Genomic DNA, 25,601 nt, shown 5'->3' with positions numbered 1-25,601 from the left:
CGAAAAGGCAAAGCAATTACTGACAATTTGGTGCAGAACAAAAAGCTAAACAAAGGTGAGATTCTATGAAAACATGTCAAAGCATGCTGTTCGTTTTTGAAATTGCCCCATACCCATCCTTTCTCCTGATAATTGTTGTGATTTGTTCAAACAAGTGCAGGAATTTTTAGAATTGACAATGAGTTATGAATCTGGCTACACAGGCTTATGACCATCATCTTTCATGTAACACCTGCCTTGAATTACAGTAACCAGTCCCTGTTACATATTTATGCCATGCAGGGTATTAATTACCACAGTCAGTACTTTATTTCGGGTAGAAGCTAGGCCATTTCCCATAATATATAACCTTGGTTCCCTTGATTACTCCTTGGCATGCCTTCGTTGGTTGCTAAGCCTAAGATTTCAAAAGCCTCTCCCAAATCTATCTACTAACAGAATATACCACTGATTCCATTCGATGATAGAATTAATAAACAATAGAGAATTTGTTATCTTTAAAAGTAAATAAAAACGTATATATTTACTTTAGCACTTTGATCTTCAGCTGCAGCATGAGAAGGATGACGTCCAAATAGTGCGAGCGAATGGCTACAGAAAGTAACAGTTTTGAACCAGTTTAACAGGATAGAATGATATACAGCAAACAGATTATTAGATCAATCGACAATATTCTAAAATTCGGTATTGAATAATATATATAAGTACAATTTGTAGTTTTATGGGTTTTTTTTTATTTTATCGCGATTTTTGATCTCCAATATATATCTAATATTTGAAATGTGCGTCCTCATTATTTTTTGTCTAGTGTTTATCAAACTAAACTTAGCATACTAGCCTCGATTTGACTTCACAAGGAACTGAAATGTTAGTGATGTATAATTTTATCTCTTTATTTATTGTTCAGAGTATTGCAAAATATTTAAAATTTTATCCATATGTGAACTATTTATCGTCATGATAAAAAAAGTTTATTCTGCCATGCTTCGTCGTTACTATAATGCAGTCCGTAACAGTGTCTACTTTCATTTTTGGTAACGCATGTCGTGTAAAAATGTTCATATCATTTTACATGCATGCGTGAGAGACCCTGTTTTGTCGACATTTCGGATTGTATTACATGTGAAATTGCTTGAAGTGGGCGTGGGCTGAGCTTCTTACTTAAGGAATGGAATGATATATCAGACACATACAATGATATATGTACTCGCCAGCAAGTAATTGTCATTTTAGCATGTCGATCCGTCCCCAAGTTTTTTTCAGTCCAAAGTTGCTTCGTCCCCTCGTATAATTATTTTGTATAAAAACTATGTGTATAAAATTTAGTGTTATATACCGAAACTTTACTTACTTGTTACTTACCGACAATGTAATTTAGAACTGCGGTCATTACACTTTCAAGGTAGATACCCCACACTCAGGGACTTTTGTTTCTCCAACACTGTCATGAGTTTGAAATCTGTGTTAGTCATATTTTTTTCAGGGTGAAATATGAGTTACATCCACCCACCTGGGACATTGTATATTCCGGTTGTTAATTGCGTAGGGAGAATCACTGACCTGGGTGTGAAATTCACCCAGCACGATGGAATTAATCTTATTGATCTCCGCCAACAATATGAATGTAAATACCCAAACTCATAGGTCACTGACCTCCAAAAGTCATTGGGGACACCTGAAAATCACAAAAGTGGAGTCTTGGGGACTTGTGAAATTCTTAATCCAATCGCTGAAGTCTATACTAGTAACACAAGTCGATAGTTGATTTTTCTATCTTTAATCCGAGCTATCAGCACAATAAAACAGCGGTTGAGATGATTAGCCCATGGTATTAATGATTGATGATGAAAATTGTAAAAAAAAAAAGAGACATTCATCGTTGATACATACTCCATAGCTGTCCTGTATTGAGTTATAAATAATTGCAGACCATTTGATGACCAGACACATATCAGAAACATTGTAAACAATGTGTTCATTTAAATTTCTAAAAATAGACAACTATATATGTGCGAGGTTTGTCAAGGGGTAATTTTCATATGGGAGTAAACATCGGTTGGCAGCAATGAAAGTTTGAAATCGTTTAAGAAAACTTCTCATTAAAGTAAACATATATGTAGGTTGTATTTGCAACATACTTTAAATAAGAAATGTCTCAGAGATTACTTGAAGCATTTTTTAGCGGTCAAAATATGACTCGCAGAGGTCGCCGTCTTGTCTTTGTTTGGACAATGTATTGTAACTTATAATTATTACTGACAGTGTTCACAGTCCCGAATAATGGCTTCTACTTTGCAATTCTTATGTACACATTATATAGATGTCTTGGGTCCTTTAATTATCAATTTAAAAGTTCTAAATTAAAATTGCATAATTACTTGATAAGAATACGAAGTAATATTTCTACTTGACTTCTCCCTCTCATTGGATATGGCTGTAAATAAAAAATAACACATCAACAAATGATAAACATGTACAAAATTTTTTAAAAATAGATGATGCCGAATTTTTAATGGCATAACTATTTTTATCTTAACTGGAGTGCTCTGAATTATCTGAGAAACCAAAACAGAATATACATTGTTTCTTACAATAAATTCCCTGTTATGCCTCATTTAATTTTACAACTATTTACAATTTACAAATAGACAGTGTTGGCTAGGTGGAATTTGTGTGTTAAACACTCAATATGTTGGTGCAACACAAAAGTTTCATTCAGGTCGGACTTAAGTGTTAGAGAACCATTCAACTCTGAGTGTAGTGTATCTAAATTCTTAACTAAAAAATTCATAAGGTTTTGTATATTTATTCAGAGACAAAAATATGGTTTGCATGCCGTTTCATTTACAGATGTGTACGTTCACAAACACATTCAAACTATGAAGATCACACAAACAAACATTTAAACTGTAAAGATCACACAAGCAAACATTTGAACTTTAAAGATCACTAGTGATGTTCCAATGATCGATGTTAATCAAAAATCGATCAATTTTTAATTTTCCAGCAAGGATCGATTTTTTTTTTGAAAATCGATTATCAACAATCCGGATTCAAATTAAGTCCTTTCTGTTATTGGTTTGTATTTACGCTTCCGTAAAGGCGTTCATTCAGATGTTTGTATTAGTCACTACTATTCATCTTATGTAAAGAGCCTAGGAGACAGGATTTTTATGAAGGTCATGGCGGACCCTTGGGGGGGGGGGAAATCAACAACAGAAGTTGTTTGACCACCTAGGGAAAAAAAATGTATGGAAATATTTTTGTTTTATAAAAACACAGGATGGACTGGCAATTGAAACGATGCTTGATGCTTGATATAACTAAGCTTTTGGTAGCTTTTCTGGAACTACTGTGTCATTGTGTTGGACTGACAGGTTGGAATTGTTTTAGTGTTTCATGTTATTTTGAGAGCTTGTTTCATTCATTTATTACCCATTATTAAATGTGTTCAGTTAAGAATGTATATTAGTTAAAAAACAAACTGGAAAAATTAAGGCAATCATCTACAAATACAATGAATAAACGAAAGACATAAAAAGCATCACTTATATATTTTATTAAATAATTTAACACAATATACAGTACATAACACTTGCACAAAATCAACATTTCATACTGTAAAATGTCATTCTGCCGAACATTTAATAAGTAAAATGTACATTAACATAATGAACTATTGTTACTATAAGATTTATGCATTTTTGAACGCATACATTAAAGACTTCAATTTTCCTCTGGCAAATCTGTTTTTAATCGATAATCGCATTGGACAGGTCACTCTGATTATTTCGATTAATCGATTATGATTTTTCAGCTGATTCCCAATACTGAAGATCACACATACAAATATTTGAACTATAGGAAAGGATAAGATAATTTATGTTCAACATTTATGTTTAATATTTTTATTGTATGAATTCCTAATGCATAATTCATCAAGTTTATGATTGGTGACTGATCTACTGGGGACAGATCCACTATGGGACAGATCAAAATGAAATCATTCTCGCCAACCCATTTTTCATCCTGTCCAGTGAAGAAAGTTAATGGCTAAAATTTAAGGAAAAACATCTAACAGATTGCTGATATTTTGCTCTAAAAAATAAGCTATCATTCAATGATTTGATTGCGGGATAAAATTTTGATGAATAGATTTGTGAGAATTGCATCTGTCTCGAAAATGGCGAGATCTACTCTCTGATCAGCAATTTTCCACCGGAAGTATTTTAAATATATCAGATTCCAGTCTTACAAAATGTGTCTGCTCCAATTGTTGCTGTGTCTGATTAAATTTCAATCCAAAATTAGAGGTCTACCAATCAAGCTTGAATGGTGTGCAGTGATATTTCAATTTTTTTTTTTAAATGTGCCTGTGCCTTTCATATATATATAAAAATATTGAAATATATAACTAACTGGGAAATTCACAATACAATTACATTTCATCATACAGCTGGTAAAGTAAGCAATCTTTTCCTTCAAAATTCTCAACAATTAGCTCTAATAATAGAGGACTGTAAAATTCAACTAGCCCAAAACAATAAATGTATTTATCATGTCACTAGCTCAAAACAATAAATGTATTTATCATTTCACTAGCCCAAAACAATTAATGTATTTATCATTTCACTAGCTCAAATCAATAAATGTATTTATCATTTCACTAGCTCAAATCAATTTTTTACTAATTTTTACTAATTTGTCACCTTTTTGAACAAAAGAAGAGAAGTGTTGGGAAAAGTGCATTTTTGGCATTTGAGTAGAAATTTACTCCTTATTTGGCAAGCCCTGTCTGAACATTTCATATTGAAATAAATAGTACTGGGGAATATTTTAGGAAAATATTAAATCATGTTTTTGGCATTTGAAAACAACCTTATTTTGGCTCAAATTCATTTATATAAAAATCACTGGACTTTGTCCATACTTATCCCATATGTTCAGTGTTCAACTTTTGCATAAATTTGCATCAAGTTCCTCAATTTATATACATGTATAATGCTTTTTATCATTTTTGTTCAGATCCATTTGTTCCAATATGGCAGAGGATCTAGTGACTGTTGATTGGTCTAATGAAGAAGAACTTTTGAAAGAAGAGGAAGAAGAAGAAAAAAAAGCAGAGGAGGCTGCTAAAGAGGCAGAAAAAAATGAATCAAAGAATGATGATAAAAAGGATGAAGCTATGGATACAAGTGAAGTGAAAGAGGGGGAAGAAGACAAAGATGAAGTGAAGAAAACTTTACTTGCTTCTGGTTTGTTAGTTAAATATATAAATAGCAAATATAACAAACCTTTGGCAACAATCCAAACAGCCCAAATGAACAAGTTAAATTATACTTGTTATGATAAATCTTTCAAGGTGTAATTATTTCCTGTAAAATCAAAGATTTTCATGTTGAGCGATTGTTAGAGAAAATGGAGGTAGAAATTGGGTTGTCTCATAAAAAACCAAAATACCTATCAAGTATGAAATAAATCATTGTTAGGTTTGTAAATTGGACTTTAAAAAAATAGAAGTTACAATCCAGTTAATATCTGTATATGAATGGGCAAAGGTATTATTGTTATATCCTATAAATTTTTTTTCAATTGAGACCCCCCTCAAATTTGAACAGGGAGACCTTTCATACTATGTCAGTTTTTTTTTGACTAATTATTGGATAATTGTTACTTTTTTACAAGTGAAAACTTGCATGGAATGACTTTAATTCCTTATCTTTATTGAGATAAAAAAGAAATTTTGACCTTGTTATTTTTACACTTTAAAAAGCCTAAATAACTTGGTTAAGACCATCAACCAAATAAAAAATAATAAATGATTATTTGGACAGAATAAAATTGTATTTTACATCTACACTTACTAGAATAGTAAATTTTCAATACCAACCAGACTTGCTATTTAGATTGTAATTTTCTTTCTTTTTTTTATAATTATTTTAAGTATTAAGGGGTCCAGTGAAAGTTACCAATGTACAGATACGGGACTTATTAGCCAGAGAATTACAGGGTGTTTTGCACAAATCAGTCAACACACAGATAGATTTTGTCACTAAAATTGGGTAAGATACATGAAGAGTTATGCTAGTGATAGTTTGTCCTTGATATAAAGTTTAGACTGAAAAAAAAACATCAGCCACCAAACTGATTACAAGAGTGTGAATGGATGATTTTCAAATTTACAGAAGATGATTAGAAATGACTACGATTTAAAGTTTTAAAACTAAAACTATTTAAAAAAAAAAATTTTCTTTCAATTGTGTTTGCAATACCATTATAATTATAATGTTTTGTGTTTTATTTTATATTTTCTGTTATATGTGCGTAATTAACTTGTCTTAATACATATGTGTTTTGTGTGTGTGTGTGTGTGCACAGTAAAGTTTATTTAGGTTGACAACTTAATTTCAGAACAATCCATTTGAACTTTGATCCCAAAAATGACAGGCAAGCAGTAGAAATTCTTAAAAGATTAGCAAGGTTTCAGCATGCAAACAAAGAAGTTAAAATCCAATGTTCAAGATCTGTGGCTTGCTTACTTGGTAAGTATAATTGTTAATACTTCATATGTAAAAACCTACTTTTATCATAAAATGGAGATTATGATATCGTAGGCAATGCTGAAAGTAACCCTAAACCTGATTTTCTCAGTTGGCAGAAAATTGAAGTAAAATGGTTATTTCTGTGGGTTCTTTTTCTGTTTGTTTTTTGGTCATCAATTTGTTAGCCCATGTGTTAGTCTATCATCACTGTGTTGTCACCTGGATACAGCCTTTAATTTTTTTGGATGAAATATTGGATACCATAAAACTTAGATGGATTGATTTCACTGTAATCACTCTTTGGGTGTGAGTGCCTAATATGATGGTGCATGGGTATGTGAGTGGGCTCACTACGATTTTTTCAATGTTAATTGTCAGCCACTGAATTTAATACAATTTGTTTGGTCATTTAATTCCATATTTCAAATTTACTGTGTTGTATCAATTTAGTTTCAAAAACCTATGGTAAGCTGTAATAATGAGACTACTTTGTCATATATAAACAAAAGTTAAGTCGGCCAAGATGATCTATATTGAATGATCTGTATTTACATTTCAAATCTTATCAGTAATCAAGATAGTTACACTATTGGAAGCACTTCAAAACTTACCTTGCATTGTAATAAAGTGGTACCTCTCTTTCAGTGTTCAATAGATTAGGCTTCCAAGTTGAGCTAAAATGTTATAGAATTCAACCAACTTACCAATATCTTCCAATGCCACTAAAATAATGTACTAACTTTTAGGATTTGAACTCAGAAGACAAGGTGTTGGTCCAGCTCCTCCAGGAAGTAAGTATTGCTCCAGTCATTTGTGAGGACCAAAGTGAGAAATTCTGTATGTGATTAGTTCTGTATAGGGCTAAAGCATACAATTGAAAGATTACAAGAAATTGCAATCAGTTAAATCCAGAGGAATATAAGTGTCTGATTACTAAATTATTGCTTAAAGGTCTGAATTTGGGATTACAAGTCTAATCTTTTTATGTTCCTTGGTTGTTTAAAAGTCTTTCATTCAACCAATCTAAATATTAGGTCTAAATGTGAAACCTTGTGGAGTTACCTCCTATCATCGTAGCCAGATGTTAACTACTGGCATTTACTACTGAAGTTCCGAAGGCACCATTTTTCTTTGAAGATTTGTTCAGAAACTTATTCTTCTTGACAACATCATAGTTGCTTATATAATACAATGTAAATCTGAATAATATAATGGCACTGGCTTGGCATGAACTGGTGCTCGAATGATGCCAGGAAGTGCAGGAAACACTTATATGTCAAAGAAGATAGCACACAATGTGCTTATATTACAATATGTACAGATTGTACTTGTTTATCGAAAAAAAGTCAGTAAATTTTGTAAAGCTTAGGAGTTCAAATTCAGAAGGAAAATTTAAAGCTTTTAGCATAAAGTCTCAGATCCTGCATTGGGAATGTAAGGTCTGCTATTGACAAGCAAAGGGTGGGCTTGAAGGTCTTAGACAGAAAACTTCATTACTTGACCTTCAACCGTTGATATTTTGAACCCCTAAAGCTGTTGACAGATAAACAAAGATGTTACTGACTTTTCTACATACTATTACTACTGTATATGTCTTCAAAGACAACTCTGTAGATATTTGTGTCTTAAAATTCCTTTTTCTGGAATAAAGTTAGGCTTTCCTCTCAATTTCTAGGATTCTTCACTGAAGTTTTGCTTTAGATTTTGAAGAAAGCCCTTTTTCATTAAGCTTCTTAAGTAATGCTCTGTACTTATGTTCAACATTTACATGTCAAGAGTTTGACTATTAAAGTAAGTCATTTATTGATGATGTATTCATCAAATGGAAACATAAGCCTGCTTTGTCAGATTACACAAGATTTTTACTTTCAGCTCTTCAGTTTGACAAAGTATTATTTCTTTATAATATACCTGCTGAAACAACTGAAGAAGTACTAAGAGCTATGTTTGAATGCCCAATTTGTATTATTCCCCTTGACGAAGAAGGGAAAAACTTTGGGTAAGTTTGAAGTCAAATGAAAAAAAAAAACACAATGTAATTTTTTGCCTAGTTAGATGTAGACTTTTACTTTTCATGTGCAAAGATTCATTCGTTGGTAGCAGTTACCAGAATTTCAAAGAACTTTCATGTAGTTGTTTGAAATCTGATAATATCTGTTAAAATTACAATGGAACAATATTCTAAAGAAATGTGTAGAATGCATTATTCTGACTTCTGGTCTCTTCTGAAATGTGTCGTTTGATAGCAAATGCCTGTTTTGTAACCAAGCTTTGCTGCACATTCTCTTCTATGGTTGAAACAGGGGTTCAAAATAACTTTCAAATTTAGGTTGTGAGTCTTTTTCTGTGATTTTATGTATTTTTCACAGTGAAGGTTCACACTGAAATGATAATGATAGTACTTGAAAATGTATCTTGTTATTTAATTGTCATAGGTAATAACTTCCATCCTATCATTTTCATCCCTGTTTCAACTGACCCAAGTAACAAAATATTTATTGAAATTTATGGAATTGTAAGGTAAATGCACTTACATAGACCATTTCAGAAACTTCATGCTACATTGTAATTTATCAAGATGAGGCATTTTATAGGAGTGCAGATAATTATAATGTTCTGAAGAAATAAAATTCCTGAATTGGTCCAGTTGGTTATGATCAAATCTATAATCATAAGTTTCACCAAATGTAAACACAAAAAAAAATCACCCAAGTACACTACTCATGGAAGAATACTTTTCTGTTGGTAGTTCTGTGTGATACAGCTATGTTTATATTCAGACATAGTTATTACTTATTTAATATCACTTTAAGTAATCATTTGCATTTTTTATTCATTATTCCAATGGTAATGTCATAATAAGTTTAATATTTAAATTTTTATGTTTCTTAGGTGAATACCATGGATGTGTCATATGTTCATATGTTCTTTCTTATTTCCCACAAGTTAGCTCAAGCTTTGATATGTTCATTTAAAAAGCTGAAAATATGCCCATACATATCTATTCTTGTGAAGTCAGGTGAATCATTCATTTACATTATCAACTTTTACTGGAAAAACATGTAGTCTGGGTATGGATCTGTTCCAAAATTGAATACCTGCTCACATTTACTTCTGTATAGGTGTGCTTTCCTAGAGTTCCGTTCCAAGAAAGCAGCCAAGGCATGTCATAGTACAAATACAGAAATAGATATTGGTGAAGTGAAATGTACCCTTTATCATAAGTACCTTATTGGAGGAACTAAAGGTAAGTTAATAAAGCATTTTATTTATTGTATGTAGCAAAGTTGTTCTTAGGCAAAGTGGTATTCTGTTGTCAGAATTGTGAGGTAAGATGAAATAACTGGAGAGATCTACCAATGATGGACAGGTAATTGGCAAACCAAATCACATTTAATTTACAATGTACTAGTAAAGCACTTTTTAAATATTTTGCAAGATATTTCATACATCTTCCTTTGCTCTGACACAGTGATTTTATCTGTTGCCACAAGGTCTTGTTGATGTTAAAAGGGCAGAATATTCCAAATGGATAATAAGAACTACATGTATGTAGCCACATATGTGTAGGCTTTTAATTCTTATTGCATGTTGCAGATCAACATATTCTTAGACAATGTTAAAAATTGTAATCATTATTACAAAAAGAAAAATGTGTGTTATAAAGGATCTGTCTTTCTTGCATGTAATAATCTTTTATTTATGAAAAGCCTGATATTTAATTTGCAAATGATTATATTTTGAAATAAAAGGTTGTATGACTTAAGTTCTAAAACTCTGTTACTATGTTGTAACTCTAAATTCTTTAAAAATTCTCCAGTTAAGCAGATTTTTGTTTATGTTTTACTAAGTATGAATTATCATTATTATTTGAACTTGGTATTTGTATTGGAAGTGCATTTTTCAGTTATTTCTGGCCGTTGAATCGAACCAAGTGAAATATTGAATTCAACTCTTGGTAGGCTTTTTAGTAATTTGAATAACTCCAGAATTTGCTCTTCAATACAGTGTCTAAGTCTATTTACCACAGAAAAAGCTTGTTATCTTTTGAATACTAGTTGAAGTTAAGAGGTTATGGACATCATAGTTGTCAGCTTTGCAACTTATTAAGTCTATGTAAAAAAATCATGCAGGCTTTTAGAGGTAATAAAGTACAACACACTGTTATACAAATATATGTATAAGGCCAGTTTCTACCTAGAGAACTTTTTGAATCATTCTGAAGCCTTGAAAGTGGTATCAGTTGAATTCAAATTGCCATTAAATTCTGCTTTGCATTGTACCCATTCATTTAGTTGTTGATCATTTTGACAAGTGAAAGAGTTTTTTTAATGGGAATCTGTAACTCAGTCAACTGCAATGAATGTTAGTGCATTTGATTTATGTGCCATACCATTATTTAGAAAATTTCTTCTGTGAATAGATACTTTCTTCATTATAAAATATGCAATAGAATGGGAAAAAGGTCATGTATATTTTAACAGAGGAGGATGATGTCGTAGAAAATGAGGAGAGAGAAAGGAAGAAGAAGGAACAAGATAGGAAATCAATGGAGGGACAAAAGAAGAAAGGAAACCAACAACAACGTGGTGGTGCTGGGAAATCCTTCAATAGGGGACAGGCAATAAAACAAAAATTCAACAGAGCACGACAGATGGGGCAGTTTGGTCAAGGAGGATTTAGCGGAGATGGAATGGGACAAGGAGTAAGTTCTTAATGTCAATGTCTTTAATTCATGATTTGAAATGTTTCTAATGTTGATTGCTTGCATTATATCTATCAATGAAAATGCCTGTAGTTATATAAAATATTTTGTGTCGTTGTGTTCCATGTATGCTGTCAGTACACTATGATACTGCCAAAAAAAAATGAATACTTAAATCTGATCTTTATTTCATATATATATGTACGACTTTAATTCATGGGATGAGCCATGGTATAAACAGGATGGGAGGTTAAAGGTCAATGTCTGCTGGTGTTTTGATGAAGGAATGGGTTATGATGACTTCAGCAATGATAATGAATTGCATTTTTTATTTTTATTTATTTATATTTTTTTTTTTCAGGTCAGTCCAAATCTTATGATGAACCAGATGATGGCAATGATGAGAATGAGCCAGAACATGGGTGGTGGTGGTGGTGGTGGTGGTAGTGGGATGGGAATGGGTCGTGGAGGAATGGGCCGTGGTATGAACAGAATGGGAGGACAAAGGTCAATGTCAGCAGGTGGTATGGGTGGAGGAATGGGATATGATGACTTCAGCAATGAATACGGATTTGATGATTATGAGAGTGGATATGGTGGAGGCAGAAATATGGGAGGAGGTGGAATGGGCAGTGGTGGTATGGGAGGTTTGTACCTTAAATATTAAAACTTGTTTTTTTTTTTAATAAGGATGGAAAATTTGTTTATTAAAATAAAACTATAGCAAAACGATGCTGAAGCTTGTTCTATTTTCTTTTCATCTGCAACGAATGTCATGAAAGGCGTTACTAAGGTTTTGTGTTTCTGGCATCCACCTTAAGATTTTCATTCAAAGTTTTCTGATTAGATCAGTTTGATATGAATCGCTTATGCTAGCTCAGTCATACTGGTATGCAGTTGCATTAGCATCACTCTACCACAATTTTGTGTCCATTTTGTGCATATACCTCCACATGGTATTATTAACTTAGATTTCCAATTTCACGTTAAGTTTTTTGATTAGGTCAGTTTAATATGACTTATGCATTAGCATTACTCTACCACAAATTTGTATCAATTTCGCACATATGCTCCGTCAATCACTGTTCATTGACCTTGAGGTTATCACTTAGTCACAGTTTCATATATGCAAACAATAAACTATACCTTTTAAAAGAATTTGTCCACTTATGGTGGTGTCAAATGATCAAATTGATATTATATATTGTCCATAATATATAAAATTATTAACACTTGTCACCATCAAACAAGTTTTGAATTACAGCATCCATGTCACAGCATGTACAACATTCATATCTCTGTGATTACAGTGTATTTTAATTGGTGTACAGCATTATTTGTTTTGAATAAACATGCAGTCATTCTTTTTTCCAACTTTATGCCATGTCAGATATTTAAATTAGTAACCCAACCAGCTAGAATATTATGGTCTTACTTGCCTCAACTATTCAGGGTTCAACCTTTGTGAATGTATCAAGCTGCACCATGTGAAGCAGTTTTTGTCCCCTACTTTTCATGAAAGTGGTAGACAATAGTAATTGAATTTTACTTTCTGTCCATCCTTCCGTCTTTCAGAAATTTCATTTCCAGCGCATAATGTTTGTAAGACTATGGATTTTTATGAATTTTTTACAAGTGATTAAGCTTCATATTGGGATAATTAAGACACCTTTTGGTATGGTAGTCTATAGGTCAAAAGATGAAGTTGCATGTAATTTGTGAAATTAAATTTTCAGTTTAAAATTGGTTTCTGAGGCATTTCATCTTTAAGTCTTCTAGCTAATAATAAAATTATTCAAATGTAGTATACAAGTGAAGGCTTTAGGGATGAGGAAGTACAAGTACCTATTAATTTTGGGTCAGTATGTTAAAAGGTGAGGTCTGGCTTATCTTATGAAATTGATATACTCAACTTAAAATTGGTTCCTGATGCATAACTACAGTTAGCCTTCATGGATTAAAAAATCAACTTATATAGATAAAGGATTTTGGAAAAAACAAGACTTTTGATTTGGGGGTCAGTAGGTAAAAGAGCAAGGTGCCAATACTTTATGAAATAGAATTGTTGTTGCAAGGGAGCTTGGAGCACTGCTCTTGTTTGAATAAGATTATATAATTTTATATATATTTATATTTTCAGGTCGTAGACAGCAACAAATGATGGTAAGTTTTCTTTATATCGGCATAGTTGTACTATTTCTAAAGCTAAAAATAATCTCAACTGGGCATAGGTTATTGTGAGCTTTTGCCATCACTTTGCATCCTTTATTGTCTTTGCCGTCAATTAATATAAACATTTTCTGAAAGACATGTATATTTCTTTACTGATTTTACCAAACTTGGTAGGAATGATTTATGGGAGAAGTTCTTTATGAACAACCAAGATTCTGATTGGCTAATTTTCATAGATGAACTTCAAACTGCAAGTGCCAGTGATTTAAGAAATTTGAAAGGTTTGTTGACTTTCATGCCTTCTACAGATGATAGGGTTAACGATTTGCATAAATAATTTTTAAAGTTGTGTTCTTTTCAGTGTAATTATTCCACCATAAATCTTTTTCATATTTTACAATTTTAGTAAAAAGTATTATAATTTCAAGGAAAAATGTTTTACATTAACAAGAATACTGATGTAACATATCATAAACTGTCAAAATAAGCAGTAACATTAAACAACAAAAATGTTCTCTTCATTCGTTGTAGGGTGGAAACAGAAGAGGACAAATGGGAAGGTACTAATTGGGTGAACTGAATATAGAAGTGAAGACATACAGTTGGATCAGGTCATGTGTCAAACTGCCGAGTTTCATTTCTATTATAGGTTTACTCTATTTACCAGAATGGTTTCAGAATGAAGTAACATTAGATTTCCTGGAGTGAAAGGATAAGTGTGTGATGAAGTTTGCTCTCTTATTAATGAGTAAATCCATTTCTTCATCTGATAGTTTGGTTGAACCATTTTAAAATAAATCTTTTTTTTTTCTGATGATGAAATCATTACATAGACAAAGTTTGAAATCATTATGAAATGAAATTCATAATTCTTTTCTTGGTGTTATGTCTTTTTCTATAATTGGAGTAATTGTTTTTATCTGTTTTCATTGTTGTCATTTTTGTAAATTGTCACCAATCCATTTCAGTGTAAAAAATTGAATAAAATTTTATGTACTTATTTGTGTTTTAGGTAACAGTTGCCTTTCTTTGCCAAATCAATCAAAACAATAGCATCTACAGTACAAACAGAATGAACAATTAACTATCAATTTCTTGTTTTGAAAAGTTTTCTCCTTACAGAAGAATATGTACCAGTATTTCAAGTTGAAACATCAATAAAAAGGATGAGGAATGTCATCTACACTGTGACAGACCAAGAAATCACCATGATCAATACATGATCTGGTACTTCAATGAAAATCTAAATAAAATAATAATATATTTCACCTGGTATAGATGTAGCCAATTATTTACTCAGTTCTCCATAGTAAGATGTGGGAATACTCTATATATCTTACTAAAGACTTTCAATGAAAAGTGTTCAAATAATGAAAAACAAATACACATGTTTGTTGAATTACCTTATATGGTTATATTATCTTTACATCCTGAAATGCTCATTTCCACAAAAGGTCTTAGTAAAAAAAAAACAATTTTACCTACAGACGTAGGGATTGTTTTTTATGGAATCTCTCACCTTATGAGGTGTGGATGGAGTCATGTATTTTCACTATTATCACTTCAGTGATGATCATACAAAATACCTGCCTACAGTATAAAGATAATGGAAACAATATTATTTTGAGCACAATATTAATATCTGTTTTTTTTTAAGAGTACATGGTTATAACCATTGTATTGACCATGGCTCAATAATCATTGGCAGAAAGGTACAAAGCCTTTAAATGTCCATTGATTACATTATGTGGGCTGATGCTCCTCTGTGTAATATTTTGTGGTGTATTACACTGGCATTTCTGTCAGATGAGGATAAAAGATTCTTCTTGATCTTTAAAGACTCATTTAGAACATATACATGTTATATGCATGTTCATACATAATGCAGTGGAAAATATGAAATCCATGTCATGAATTGGACATATGATGTTAAAGTCTGTTATCAGTACTTTGATTTCGGAGCAGGCTTTAAGCAACTGTTACCTTAATGTTAAAAATCAAATACATTTTAAAATTTATGCCATTACCTTTGACAGGTGTAAATTGCTATTTGTACTATATTTGCAGTGAGTCCAATAACCAGAGGGATTCAGTTGTGGACTTGTTTGAGTCAGCCCTTGATACAGTTGACACTCAAATGTAAATACTAACTTACCAATTTTTATGCCCTGCCAATAAAATAATGTTTGTGTTGATCCTCCATCTGTGTGTCATTTCATCATTTAGCTTTGGGTTTGAAAAGGATTACATTTTATACAATTTGGTAGCTATCTAACAAAATTATGTCATTTATTGTTTAAAAAATCCAAAAGGTCACATTCTTTTTTTAAAAGCTACCTAAGTACATAATTGATGGGATATACATCTTTATTTATTGAATTAATTTTGCAGTGAAAGTTGTAGGTCATTTTATTTCTTTAAGTATAATAGAAAAATCCTTTAAAGATGATATAAGATAATATTTTGACTGACATCAGGCACGTAGCTGCTGGTAGGCAAAAAGTTTTTGCCTGCGCTTAATTTTGCCTTTTTTTTTTTTTTTTTTGAGATAAAATACATCCAGGAGAGGCATAAATGATACCCTGAAACACTATCTCCGCGGAGCTTAAGCGGCCCCCAGACCCCCTGTTGTAATTTTGCCTACACTTCAATTTGGCCTCAGCTACGCGCCTGAACATATTTTCTCATTATACCAACAATGACCATTTACCCCCCAAAAATCATCTAGAAATAAAAACAGAAAAAAAAATCTTTTTGTTGATAGTGCTAATTTTTTTCAATTTCTAATGTATAAGTAACAAGGTGATAGTAACAGCCATTTAGATATAAGAACAATTAAAAACCATGACTGTGTGATGACCTTATTTTAAAACAAAACCCTCATATGATAATTAACACAAGTCAAGCTAAAAAAAATTGAAGTACATGGTTTCTTTTTTGATTAATTTTATTTGGGCTGTTCCTTTTAAATATTCACTTCTTTTAGTAAGGTGGAAATACATGGATTAGGGGAAAAATTTTGCATGTAGCTGCACCAATGTAGATCCATGTACCATCTGATATTTTTAATGTGATTCGTTTGCCTTATCTTGCTTCATGTCTACATTGGCATGGGCATCACAAATCAATTCTTTTTTTCCAAAATAAGTTATTTGTTTTTTTATAAAATCTTGAGTTCTTTTTACTTCTTTGACTTTTCAATTCTCAATAAGTAGGCATATTGGTATCATTCTTTTACCATGTTCAGAAATAATGGCTTTTAGCAGGTTAAAAAACATCTCTAAATGTACCTGGTCCATTGATTGCTCTGAAGCATTAATACATAGAAATAACCGTCTCTCACATATAAATCCCCTCTCTTGCCTGATTCTCAAATGGATAGGTACACAGAGAAAAAATATCTAATTTTATATGTCTAAAAGAAAATAGCAGAGTAGTTATTCCATTCAATACCATGATGCAATCCAATGATACACAAACTTAATTATAAGTTGTTACATTGCTAAAATGGTTTTCGTGACTGACTATTGTATTTGTCAATAATTAGCACATGCTTCAGTAATGTGTGTACTGTAGCTGGGATAACTTGTTCAGGAAAGATTTCCAGTAAATTATAGTTCCTCAGAAGATCAGGTTTCTAGCTTGAAACATTATATGTTCTTTATTAGATTGATTCTTTAAATATCTGGAGCATTTAACTGACGTGCAGATCTAAATTACTCAAAACTTTTCAACATTTGAGAAACAATATGTGTAAAATGCTTAACAGGTCAGGAAAACAACTGGGCAAAAAAACATCTTGACACTGTAATAGCAGATGCCATATGTTCAGATTCTGCAGTCAGGAATCTTATCACTGAATCATACATTTCGCTGGCTTTGCAGTGAATGCTGTAGTCTCTTATAACTGTCTGACCAACATCAGCTATTGGTCACCAGATTTTTTGTATCTGCACAGCTCCTTTTATTAGCTGAACAATGATAGAATTGTACTTTGATCAATTCTCGTATATATTGAGAAGGCTAATCTGGTTGCTTTAGTGATATTGCTTTTGTTTTTCAAGAACAAGCAACACATTTCAGTAGCTTAAGAATTTAACCATGAACATTTTGTTTACAAGACTTTTGATACTGATAACAACTTAGACGAACCTGGTGTTTTGTTATTCTGGTAAGAGGTTAAAACATATTCAGGTGAGTTACACAAGTCATAAATTCCTTCTTTTTTTTATAATTTTGATAACACTTTGTATTTTTGGAATTCAGAGGTTTAACATTCATATGACAATTTTACGTGTTAGTTGTGATTTTTTCGGCATTTTCTCTTGTCAATAGCTTTCTAAGGAATGATTACTTATTAAACTGTGTTAATTTTTTACATCTTTGTGGTAAAGTGAGTAGTTTCAAAGTAGGCTAGAACATATAAAGTTAACTTCTTAAATTCTATTTAGAGGAAATCCTGGACAACAAGAACAAAGAGGCAACAATATGGGTCAGCAAGGAAGATTTCAAATGAAAGAATACGGTGGAAATAGGGGTGCTGGATTAAATGACAGTTATCAGAGAAGACAAAATAGAAGTAGCTATTCGGGTGACAATTTCAGTGGTGACCAAGGAAGTCATAATTTTGTGGATGACAATTTTGATATTGGTCAAAGAGGGATTGATTTCATGAGTAACAATTACAATAGAGGCAAAAGAAGTGGTGATTATATGGATAATGCATACAGTACTGGTCAAGGAAAAAGTGGCAATATGAACAATGGGGGTCAAAGAAGGACTGGTGGTAATCAAAGATCATCCAGTAATAAACATGGCAAATTTGATAGTGCTGCAAATCAAAGGCTTATAAGACTGGCAGGAAATTATAACCAGGCCGATCTTGATATGGCAGGTGGTGAGGATGACTTTGGTGGTGGAAAAAATATTCACCTTGGATTGAACAACCAAAGTGAGGTTGGTGGAAACATACGAAATCAATATGATGACTTTGGTGGTGGACAAAATCAAGGAATGGGTGGAAGTAATTATGATTATTATGATAACAGTAGTGGCATGGACAGAGCCAGTATGTTAGGCATTGACAGAAACCAACTAGTTTCATATCCTAATATCTACAGTAGTCAAGGCTCCTCTGGTATGTTTGGAGACAACAGTAACTCTCCTAAGAAGAGGAGGTTTACAGAGGGACCTGTCAATGATTATGGTATGATTTATTTTATTGCCAAAAATTTTATGATGCAAGTTGAATTGTTAATTAAGTCATGTGCATGTGTAATGATATTTAACAAGAACTTTCATGTGTATAATAATTTTGACCTGCTGATGTGAAATAAAAGCTATTTTGTTTTAAACACCCTTTGATTATTTTCTAATTTCTTGATTTTATGTGACGCTTTCTGTTTTGTTGTACTGTTTTCTTATGTTCATTTTATCATCCATTTCATGTTCATCGCCTGAATATAGCTGAAATATTGCTGCTCAGGCATTAAACCTCAACAATCAATCAATCCATATTAATAATAGTACAAGGAAAAATATTACACTTGCAGCTAGGTATATATATTTTCTAGGTTAGGTAATGTTTATGCAGGATGTGATTAACCTGTAATTATATAAATGTTTATTAGGTATGTCAGTGGATGATGTAGTGTTCAAGAAACCCAACTTTAATGTGTTTCAAGCCAAGAAGAAACAGAAAAATCAGAAAAAGAAAGGAAATAATTTTGGTGGAGGGAACAGACTAATGGGTGGTAGACCTGGACCTACAAGAGGATCTTATTGAGATGTGTACTTGATTATGTTGATTATTTTTTATCTACTCACTGACGAAGTTTCAGTGTTTATTTAGGGCACAGATAATGGTTTATTTTGAGATTTGATTTAAGTTAGACTGCTGAAACTAAACATGCTTCTTAAAAACAAAATGATACTGGATGATTATAATAGGTAAAGTCAAATTTCAAATTTAACTTCATTGACCACATTTTTTTTCCTAATCAGAATCTATCTTTATAAAATATTTCATTAAAATCCAAATTCAGAGTTATTCAAGCTTGAATATTGTATCTGTTTTTGCTCCAACTGTTCTTGATATAACCTGTGGTTTATTGAGCTGCACCCCATGGAACATTTTAAGTCTAGGTTCAAATATATCTACACTGAGAACATGTCACATATACATATTATTTTTGTAACTATCTAGTATAATTGGCTCTGAATATTATCTGTAAGAACAAATCAGAGACATCCAATAAGAACAGGATTGAATGTCCTTAGCAAATCAACACACTACACTTAAACATTGAATCATTTTTTATACCCCTGCAAACAAAGTTTTGGGGCAAATAGGAATCATCCCATCTGTCCATCCGTCCACATTTTGTGAAAGCACTACACCTCCTTAATTGCTTAAGGGTTTTTTTATGAAGTTGTATAGGAAGGTTGAGTATCATGTGTAGATGTGGTTGATGGAATATGACTACTAGCAGATGTCTCCAAAGGAAGGCAATTCATAATCCAATTTCGGGGTTTTTACATGAAAAAAAAAAACCTAAACCACTCAAGGGATTTTGATAAAAGTTGATAGAAAGGTTGGGCATCATATGTAAACTTGCATGAAGGAATATAGATACTATTGGCTTACAGCAATGGGAGGAAGTTGGGCTTATAGGTTTTACATTCTACTGCATTTGTAACAGAGGTATACTCTTTGTGATCTTACTCACAGTATTTCTAGTTTCATCTGCTGTCTGATATGACAAAATGTAAAACTTCTGTGGTTTGTTATACAGATTGATAAATATGTAAGGTAGATGACATCTAGAGAAAAGAAATGTTTGCCCTTTCAATTCATTGGGTATGTTCATAATTATGTTGATTTTTAACTTGTTAATTTGTTTAATAAAGATTTTATGGTATAAAACTATTGTTGCTGGTATAGTGGATGCTGTTAATCACATAGCCTATTTGTCAGAAATAAATTATGCAATTTACAGAAATTTTCATTTTCAAGGGAAGATACCTCATATTTTCAATGTTTAAGTGGAATATAGACTTTTTTCGCATTTAGATTTTTGCCTTAGTGGCTATTTAAAAAAAAAAGAGAAATATTGTTGTAAAAACAAACTTCTTAAGAAAACTGATGTTTTCACTAACCATGTATTGTTATTTTACCATTTTAGGTACATTTTTGAAAAATATTTATGCAGTTAAGAGGAATTTTCGAATTTTTGGTCTCATGTTATGCAAATAAGAGAAACTTTCTAAATGGTTAAGTTGGGAAATGCTTTTGTTCTTTGAGTTTCTATACAATTAACAGGTATGCAATTAAGTGGAATCTACTGTAGTCAGTTTAGGGAGGGGTATATAGGACTCTTATAAGCCAAATAAGTTTGTATGATGGATTGGCATTATATGAAGATGTGCAGGAAGCAATATAACTGTCAAGAGAACCTTGCTAAGAAATATTATCCAACTTCTTGAGTGCTTATAATTGGTAGTCCAAATAAATATCTTGTATCAGTATCCAATTGAAAGAGAGGAGGTTTGTAGGTTCACAGGAAATTAATAATTATTAGGTAAATATAAATTGTTTCACTTAATTTTCCCCCTACATCTTAATGAACAAATGTCATCACGATCCTTTGGCTCTTTATTTAACTTATACATTTTGCTTAACTATTAAGAAACAGCTGGAAAGATTTTAACATAACTTGATGGGAACCATCTATTGAAAAACCTCAATAAACTATTTAATTAATTTCTAGATCAGCCCCGCACTACAAGGAAACGATTTACAAACGTTTATAAAAATTCACCTCGGCATATTTTACATTTCGATAGAAGATACTGAAGGGTCAAAATACCAAATAAAGGCCAAAAAGTGGAAAAAAAAGAAACGGACGACCTACGTGCACAACGTAACACAACAAAATAAAATAGAATTATATATACATATGAAAGTGAAGATAATTAAGGCATTTTCTCGATCAGTGAAAATCTCAGTCCAAATCCTCGAGAAGAAAATGGTCTAACTGTGCCTATGGAAGATGGGACAACACACAAAAAAATTAAGTATTTATGATTTACAATATGCACTCTCACAAAAAAGGTGATATCTGATGGTTTCAAACGCCCCGGATCATCTATGTATAGGTTAAGGTCTAGATATGAAGTTGCGAATGAACGTGTGTCAGTTTTCTTTCAATTTAAGGGGACGACCATTAGGTTCTTAGGGGAGGGGCTGGCGAATTTTTTTTTTTTTTTTTCAGGTCAGAAATTTTATTTCTAGTCAGGTTATTTATTTTCATCATAACCTTGGCTAGGCCATACTCACAAAATAGGTCTTTTTTCTACGAAATTTAAATGTGCATATCCGGGTTACCAAAATATGTGGTTTTGGGTTCTATATCAAAGCATATGATACTGTGTTCCTTTTTATGTTTATTATGAAGGACATTATTAAATGAAATTCATTATAATACTAGGCATAGTCACAACTATATCTGACAGGTGGGATTCCTGGACCTGAAATATACCCCAAATTTAGCGGGAAATGTTGCGAGGAACTTTATAGGAGACTTATCTATTTATATGAATGAAATCTACAATTGCAATATTCAACTATGATACGTGGGCTGAAATAAGCCCCGTGCACCCCAGTCATCAACCAAATATGATTTCCAGTTACCCTTATACCTCTCGTTTATGAATCTTTTTGTCGCCAAAAAATAAACAAGCATTTTTTTTTGGTTACGTTTTATCAATTTAGATTGAAGATCAGAATTGATGTAGCAGTCGCCAGTCTTTAGATTTGTAAAGCCTGTTATCATCTGAAATTATCTTACACTACTGCAGGAAAATAGTCCCATTGGCATATCCCATAAAGGTTCAAATGCAGATAGTTAGGTGTAGGTATTTCTAGTATATCATATTTAATTCTATCCTATTTACCCCAATAAACAAACCCAGTTAGCAACTTTTACTGCGAACTAAACATGCTGATTAATTTGGTTTGTATATTAACAACGATCCAATTAAAAATAGTTGACCTCTAACCTCATCAGTACCTGTTTATTTCTATACATGCACCTACCCGAATAAACTAATCGTTCATTATGTTATATTAAATACGGCGATAAATTCAAATTGCCTACAAACGCTTTATTCATAGACGCATGATAAGTCATTTGTTGTTTAGATAGAAATGAACACTCTGCGAGTTTATAAATAGTCATTGGTCTTAGAAATGAAAAAGAGCAATGCTAAGTACCAATTGGAATAGCTGTCTTCATATATTTCATGCAGGGCATGTAGGATCCATATATTTACAGAAAGGGGGCAGTGGTTCCGATCAATAAACTTATATAAAGAACGAGGTTCCAGGCAGGAAATACACTCCCTGCTCCAGGCTATTGTTTGCCGCTCGTTTTTTGTTTTTTTGCTAAAAGTAGGTGCAAAGTATCGGCTTACTTGTTAAAAGTATCGGCATACTTATCAAAAGTATCGGCTTACCTTTGAAAAGTATGCCGTTACTTTTTTCACTATGCATAAAGTTTTTGTATCGGCTTACTTTTGAAAAGTATGCCGATACTTTTAACAAGTAAGCCGATACTTTTGAAAAGTAAGCCTGTACTTGTTAAAAGTAAGCCGATAGAAATATGTAAGCCGATAGAAATATCCCTATTTTGACATGAACAGCCACTGATAGACCTCCTTAATAGATGCCAGCAAGAAGACATGGCCACCATCTTTATGAAACGAAGATGGAAGTGGTTAGGACATGTCCTGGGAAAAGACCCAAAAGACAACACAAAAACAGCCCTATTCTGGACACTTGAGGGAAAACGCAGGAAATGACGCCCACAGATCACCTGGAGACGCACCATTGAAGCAGAAGTCAAAGAACATCAGAAGACTTGGGGCACATTACAGAAACTTGCCAATGATAGACAAGAGTGGAGGAATCTCGTTGCTGCCCTGCATGCCAATGGCGTAAAGGACAGTAAGTAAGTAAGTAAGTAAGTATATACCGTGTACTTTTATTACGGTTACCGCCTCGTGACATGATCGGACATGTCTATTTGGATGTTTGACTATGCGTTATAATGATAGAGATGTAGGTGCTCCAAGACATTAAAAGTGCACGGCGAGTGTTTCCTGCATCAGACATAATTGTTGAAATTTTATTCTAAGACTTGACGTTTATGTTATTGTATGTGTCTCTGGAACCAGATGCCCAGAAACTAAGCGCTTTTTCATGACACATAGGTGTATATGCGATAACTTGTGGGTCTTGAGCTATATAGCTAATCGAGAGGGACATGTGTCTAAATACATGCTTTATTTCAATGATTGTGGCTTAAGTTTGAATGATTTGACAGACAGTTTCGACAAAGAGGTCTTTTAATGGAATTTCGACTCGGAAATTTAGAAACTGGGAAAGGCCGACTAGTAGTTTGTAGTTCAATTATGCAGTATATTGTATGTTTTGTGTTAATTCATCAACGTGTTCCATTTAAACCAACATTGAATGGATATTTCGCAAATTGGTGCACTGCATGCTACGATGCATCAAGAATTTTGTGTTATTATCGTTCTTTAATTGTAATCAGAATGGTGAAATAAAAAAAATAAAAAAGTTAAATGTTAACCATTTACAACAATAAGCTTGTGTTTAGATACGTTTGAAATCGATCCCGTGCTTTTCTTTTATCCTTGCTTCTTTTCCATATTTTAGTAATTTGACGATTATTTGGGGCGTAAAAATTCAAACGATCGATATAAATTGATTCAGTACATGAGTACTTTGATTATACCTCGTTTAGACAAAAATCAATTTTTTACGCTTTTTGATTCTTCAAACTTCTTTCTACCAAAACGAAGTAATCCGACATATATGTGTATCATCATGTAGCCCAATGTCTAAGCTTTACAATGGTACCAAGAAAGTTGCGGTAACACTTAGGGTTTGGGTGTAAAATGAAAAAAATGAACCCCTATCCCACCGAAAAATCTCTTAAATTGACATCTTTTCCCACGTCAAAACCCCTGACGTATTGTATTTATGCTTCAGTAAAAATGACTTATTTGATATTTTCTGTTTAGTATTATCACAATAAATACTTCTGGGGTTCTCTTGGCGATTTTTGTAGTCCAAATTTATCCAAAAAGCGAAAATGGGATCTCCGATTTTTTCCGTAAGTCACATAAATTCGACTCTTCAAGTTATTGCTCAACTAAAACGTCTCAAATTTGGTGATATTCGATAGAAAATATCATTTTCGACATAATTAAACCAGAAAAATTAATTTTCCATGAGGAATGTTTTAATAAATGTTAGAATATTACCCCTACCCCTAGAAAACTGGTCTCAGTATCAAACAGAATTCTCATTCACAGCATCTCGACTCCGTAAAACTCATATTTTAGGCATTCATAATTATTATAATGATATACCCAACAAATCTGAGTAATTCAGGCGCTTCAATTTTTTTTGGGGGGAGGGGGGGTTACAATTACTAAAAATTCGTAAACGAGGAATTTTCAGAATTTCAGAATTTCTTCTATATCACCGGTTATTGTCATTTTTTTTCAGAATACCGTGGTTTAAACAAGCATTTGTGTGACACGCTACATTGATATATAGTGTCTAAGCAATCAAATGAGCCCAAGTAATAAATATTTTAACTTTTTCGAGACAAGTGAGGTGAGTGTGACGACTCTATTCGCTACACTACTCCATCGGATCAAATTGATAGCCAGCTAGGCTATATAAAAGTATAGCTTTCGCTGGCCGGATCATCCCTCCTCGTAGGATTACGAGGCCTGAAAAATTCTGAAAAATTTTAATATACTCCCACTTCAGGTTACCTAACCACTGCCTCGATGATTTGAACAAAATGAAAATCTTCATCGTGGAACAAAACACGGTCTGGAGTGATCTACAGAGAGTGGAGCGGGATGGATTTTGGATAAAAGAATTCCGTGTTTTACACCCACACGGAATTAACAAAAAACATTAAGTTCTTCCTATTTTGTATAGTTTCTTATAACAGTGTTTGTAAATATTTTTAGTGTTATAGTGAATCCCATTTTAATTTCCCCATAGAATCTATACAAAATTACTTCAAAACGTAACGTATAAGATACTAGCAATATAATATTTAGTTTTATTAATA

At 32.4% G+C, this 25,601-nt stretch overlaps 1 protein-coding gene across 1 annotated transcript; it reads left to right on the top strand.

The window, feature by feature from the left end:
- The first annotated feature begins 809 nt into the window (after window positions 1–809).
- Window positions 810–20,344, top strand: LOC148618947 (uncharacterized). The gene is made up of 14 exons (XM_088578353.1): window positions 810–867; window positions 5,026–5,255; window positions 5,945–6,062; window positions 6,412–6,542; window positions 7,289–7,333; window positions 8,415–8,541; window positions 9,665–9,789; window positions 11,027–11,247; window positions 11,609–11,894; window positions 13,388–13,410; window positions 13,951–13,979; window positions 15,487–15,558; window positions 17,871–18,625; window positions 19,050–20,344. The coding sequence occupies exons 2-14, from the start codon at window positions 5,042–5,044 to the stop codon at window positions 19,202–19,204; spliced, it is 2,301 nt and encodes a 766-aa protein (XP_088434479.1). The 5' UTR covers window positions 810–867; window positions 5,026–5,041; the 3' UTR covers window positions 19,205–20,344.
- Window positions 20,345–25,601: the final 5,257 nt, after the last annotated feature.

This window comes from Perna viridis, chromosome 4 (assembly GCF_037379345.1).
Source record: "Perna viridis isolate PV_CMFRI_1.1 ecotype Kerala chromosome 4, ASM3737934v1, whole genome shotgun sequence".
In the NCBI taxonomy this organism is placed as follows: domain Eukaryota; kingdom Metazoa; phylum Mollusca; class Bivalvia; order Mytilida; family Mytilidae; genus Perna; species Perna viridis.
Note: the sequence above shows the minus strand (reverse complement) of the source record. Positions and strands in the feature narration are given on the sequence as shown.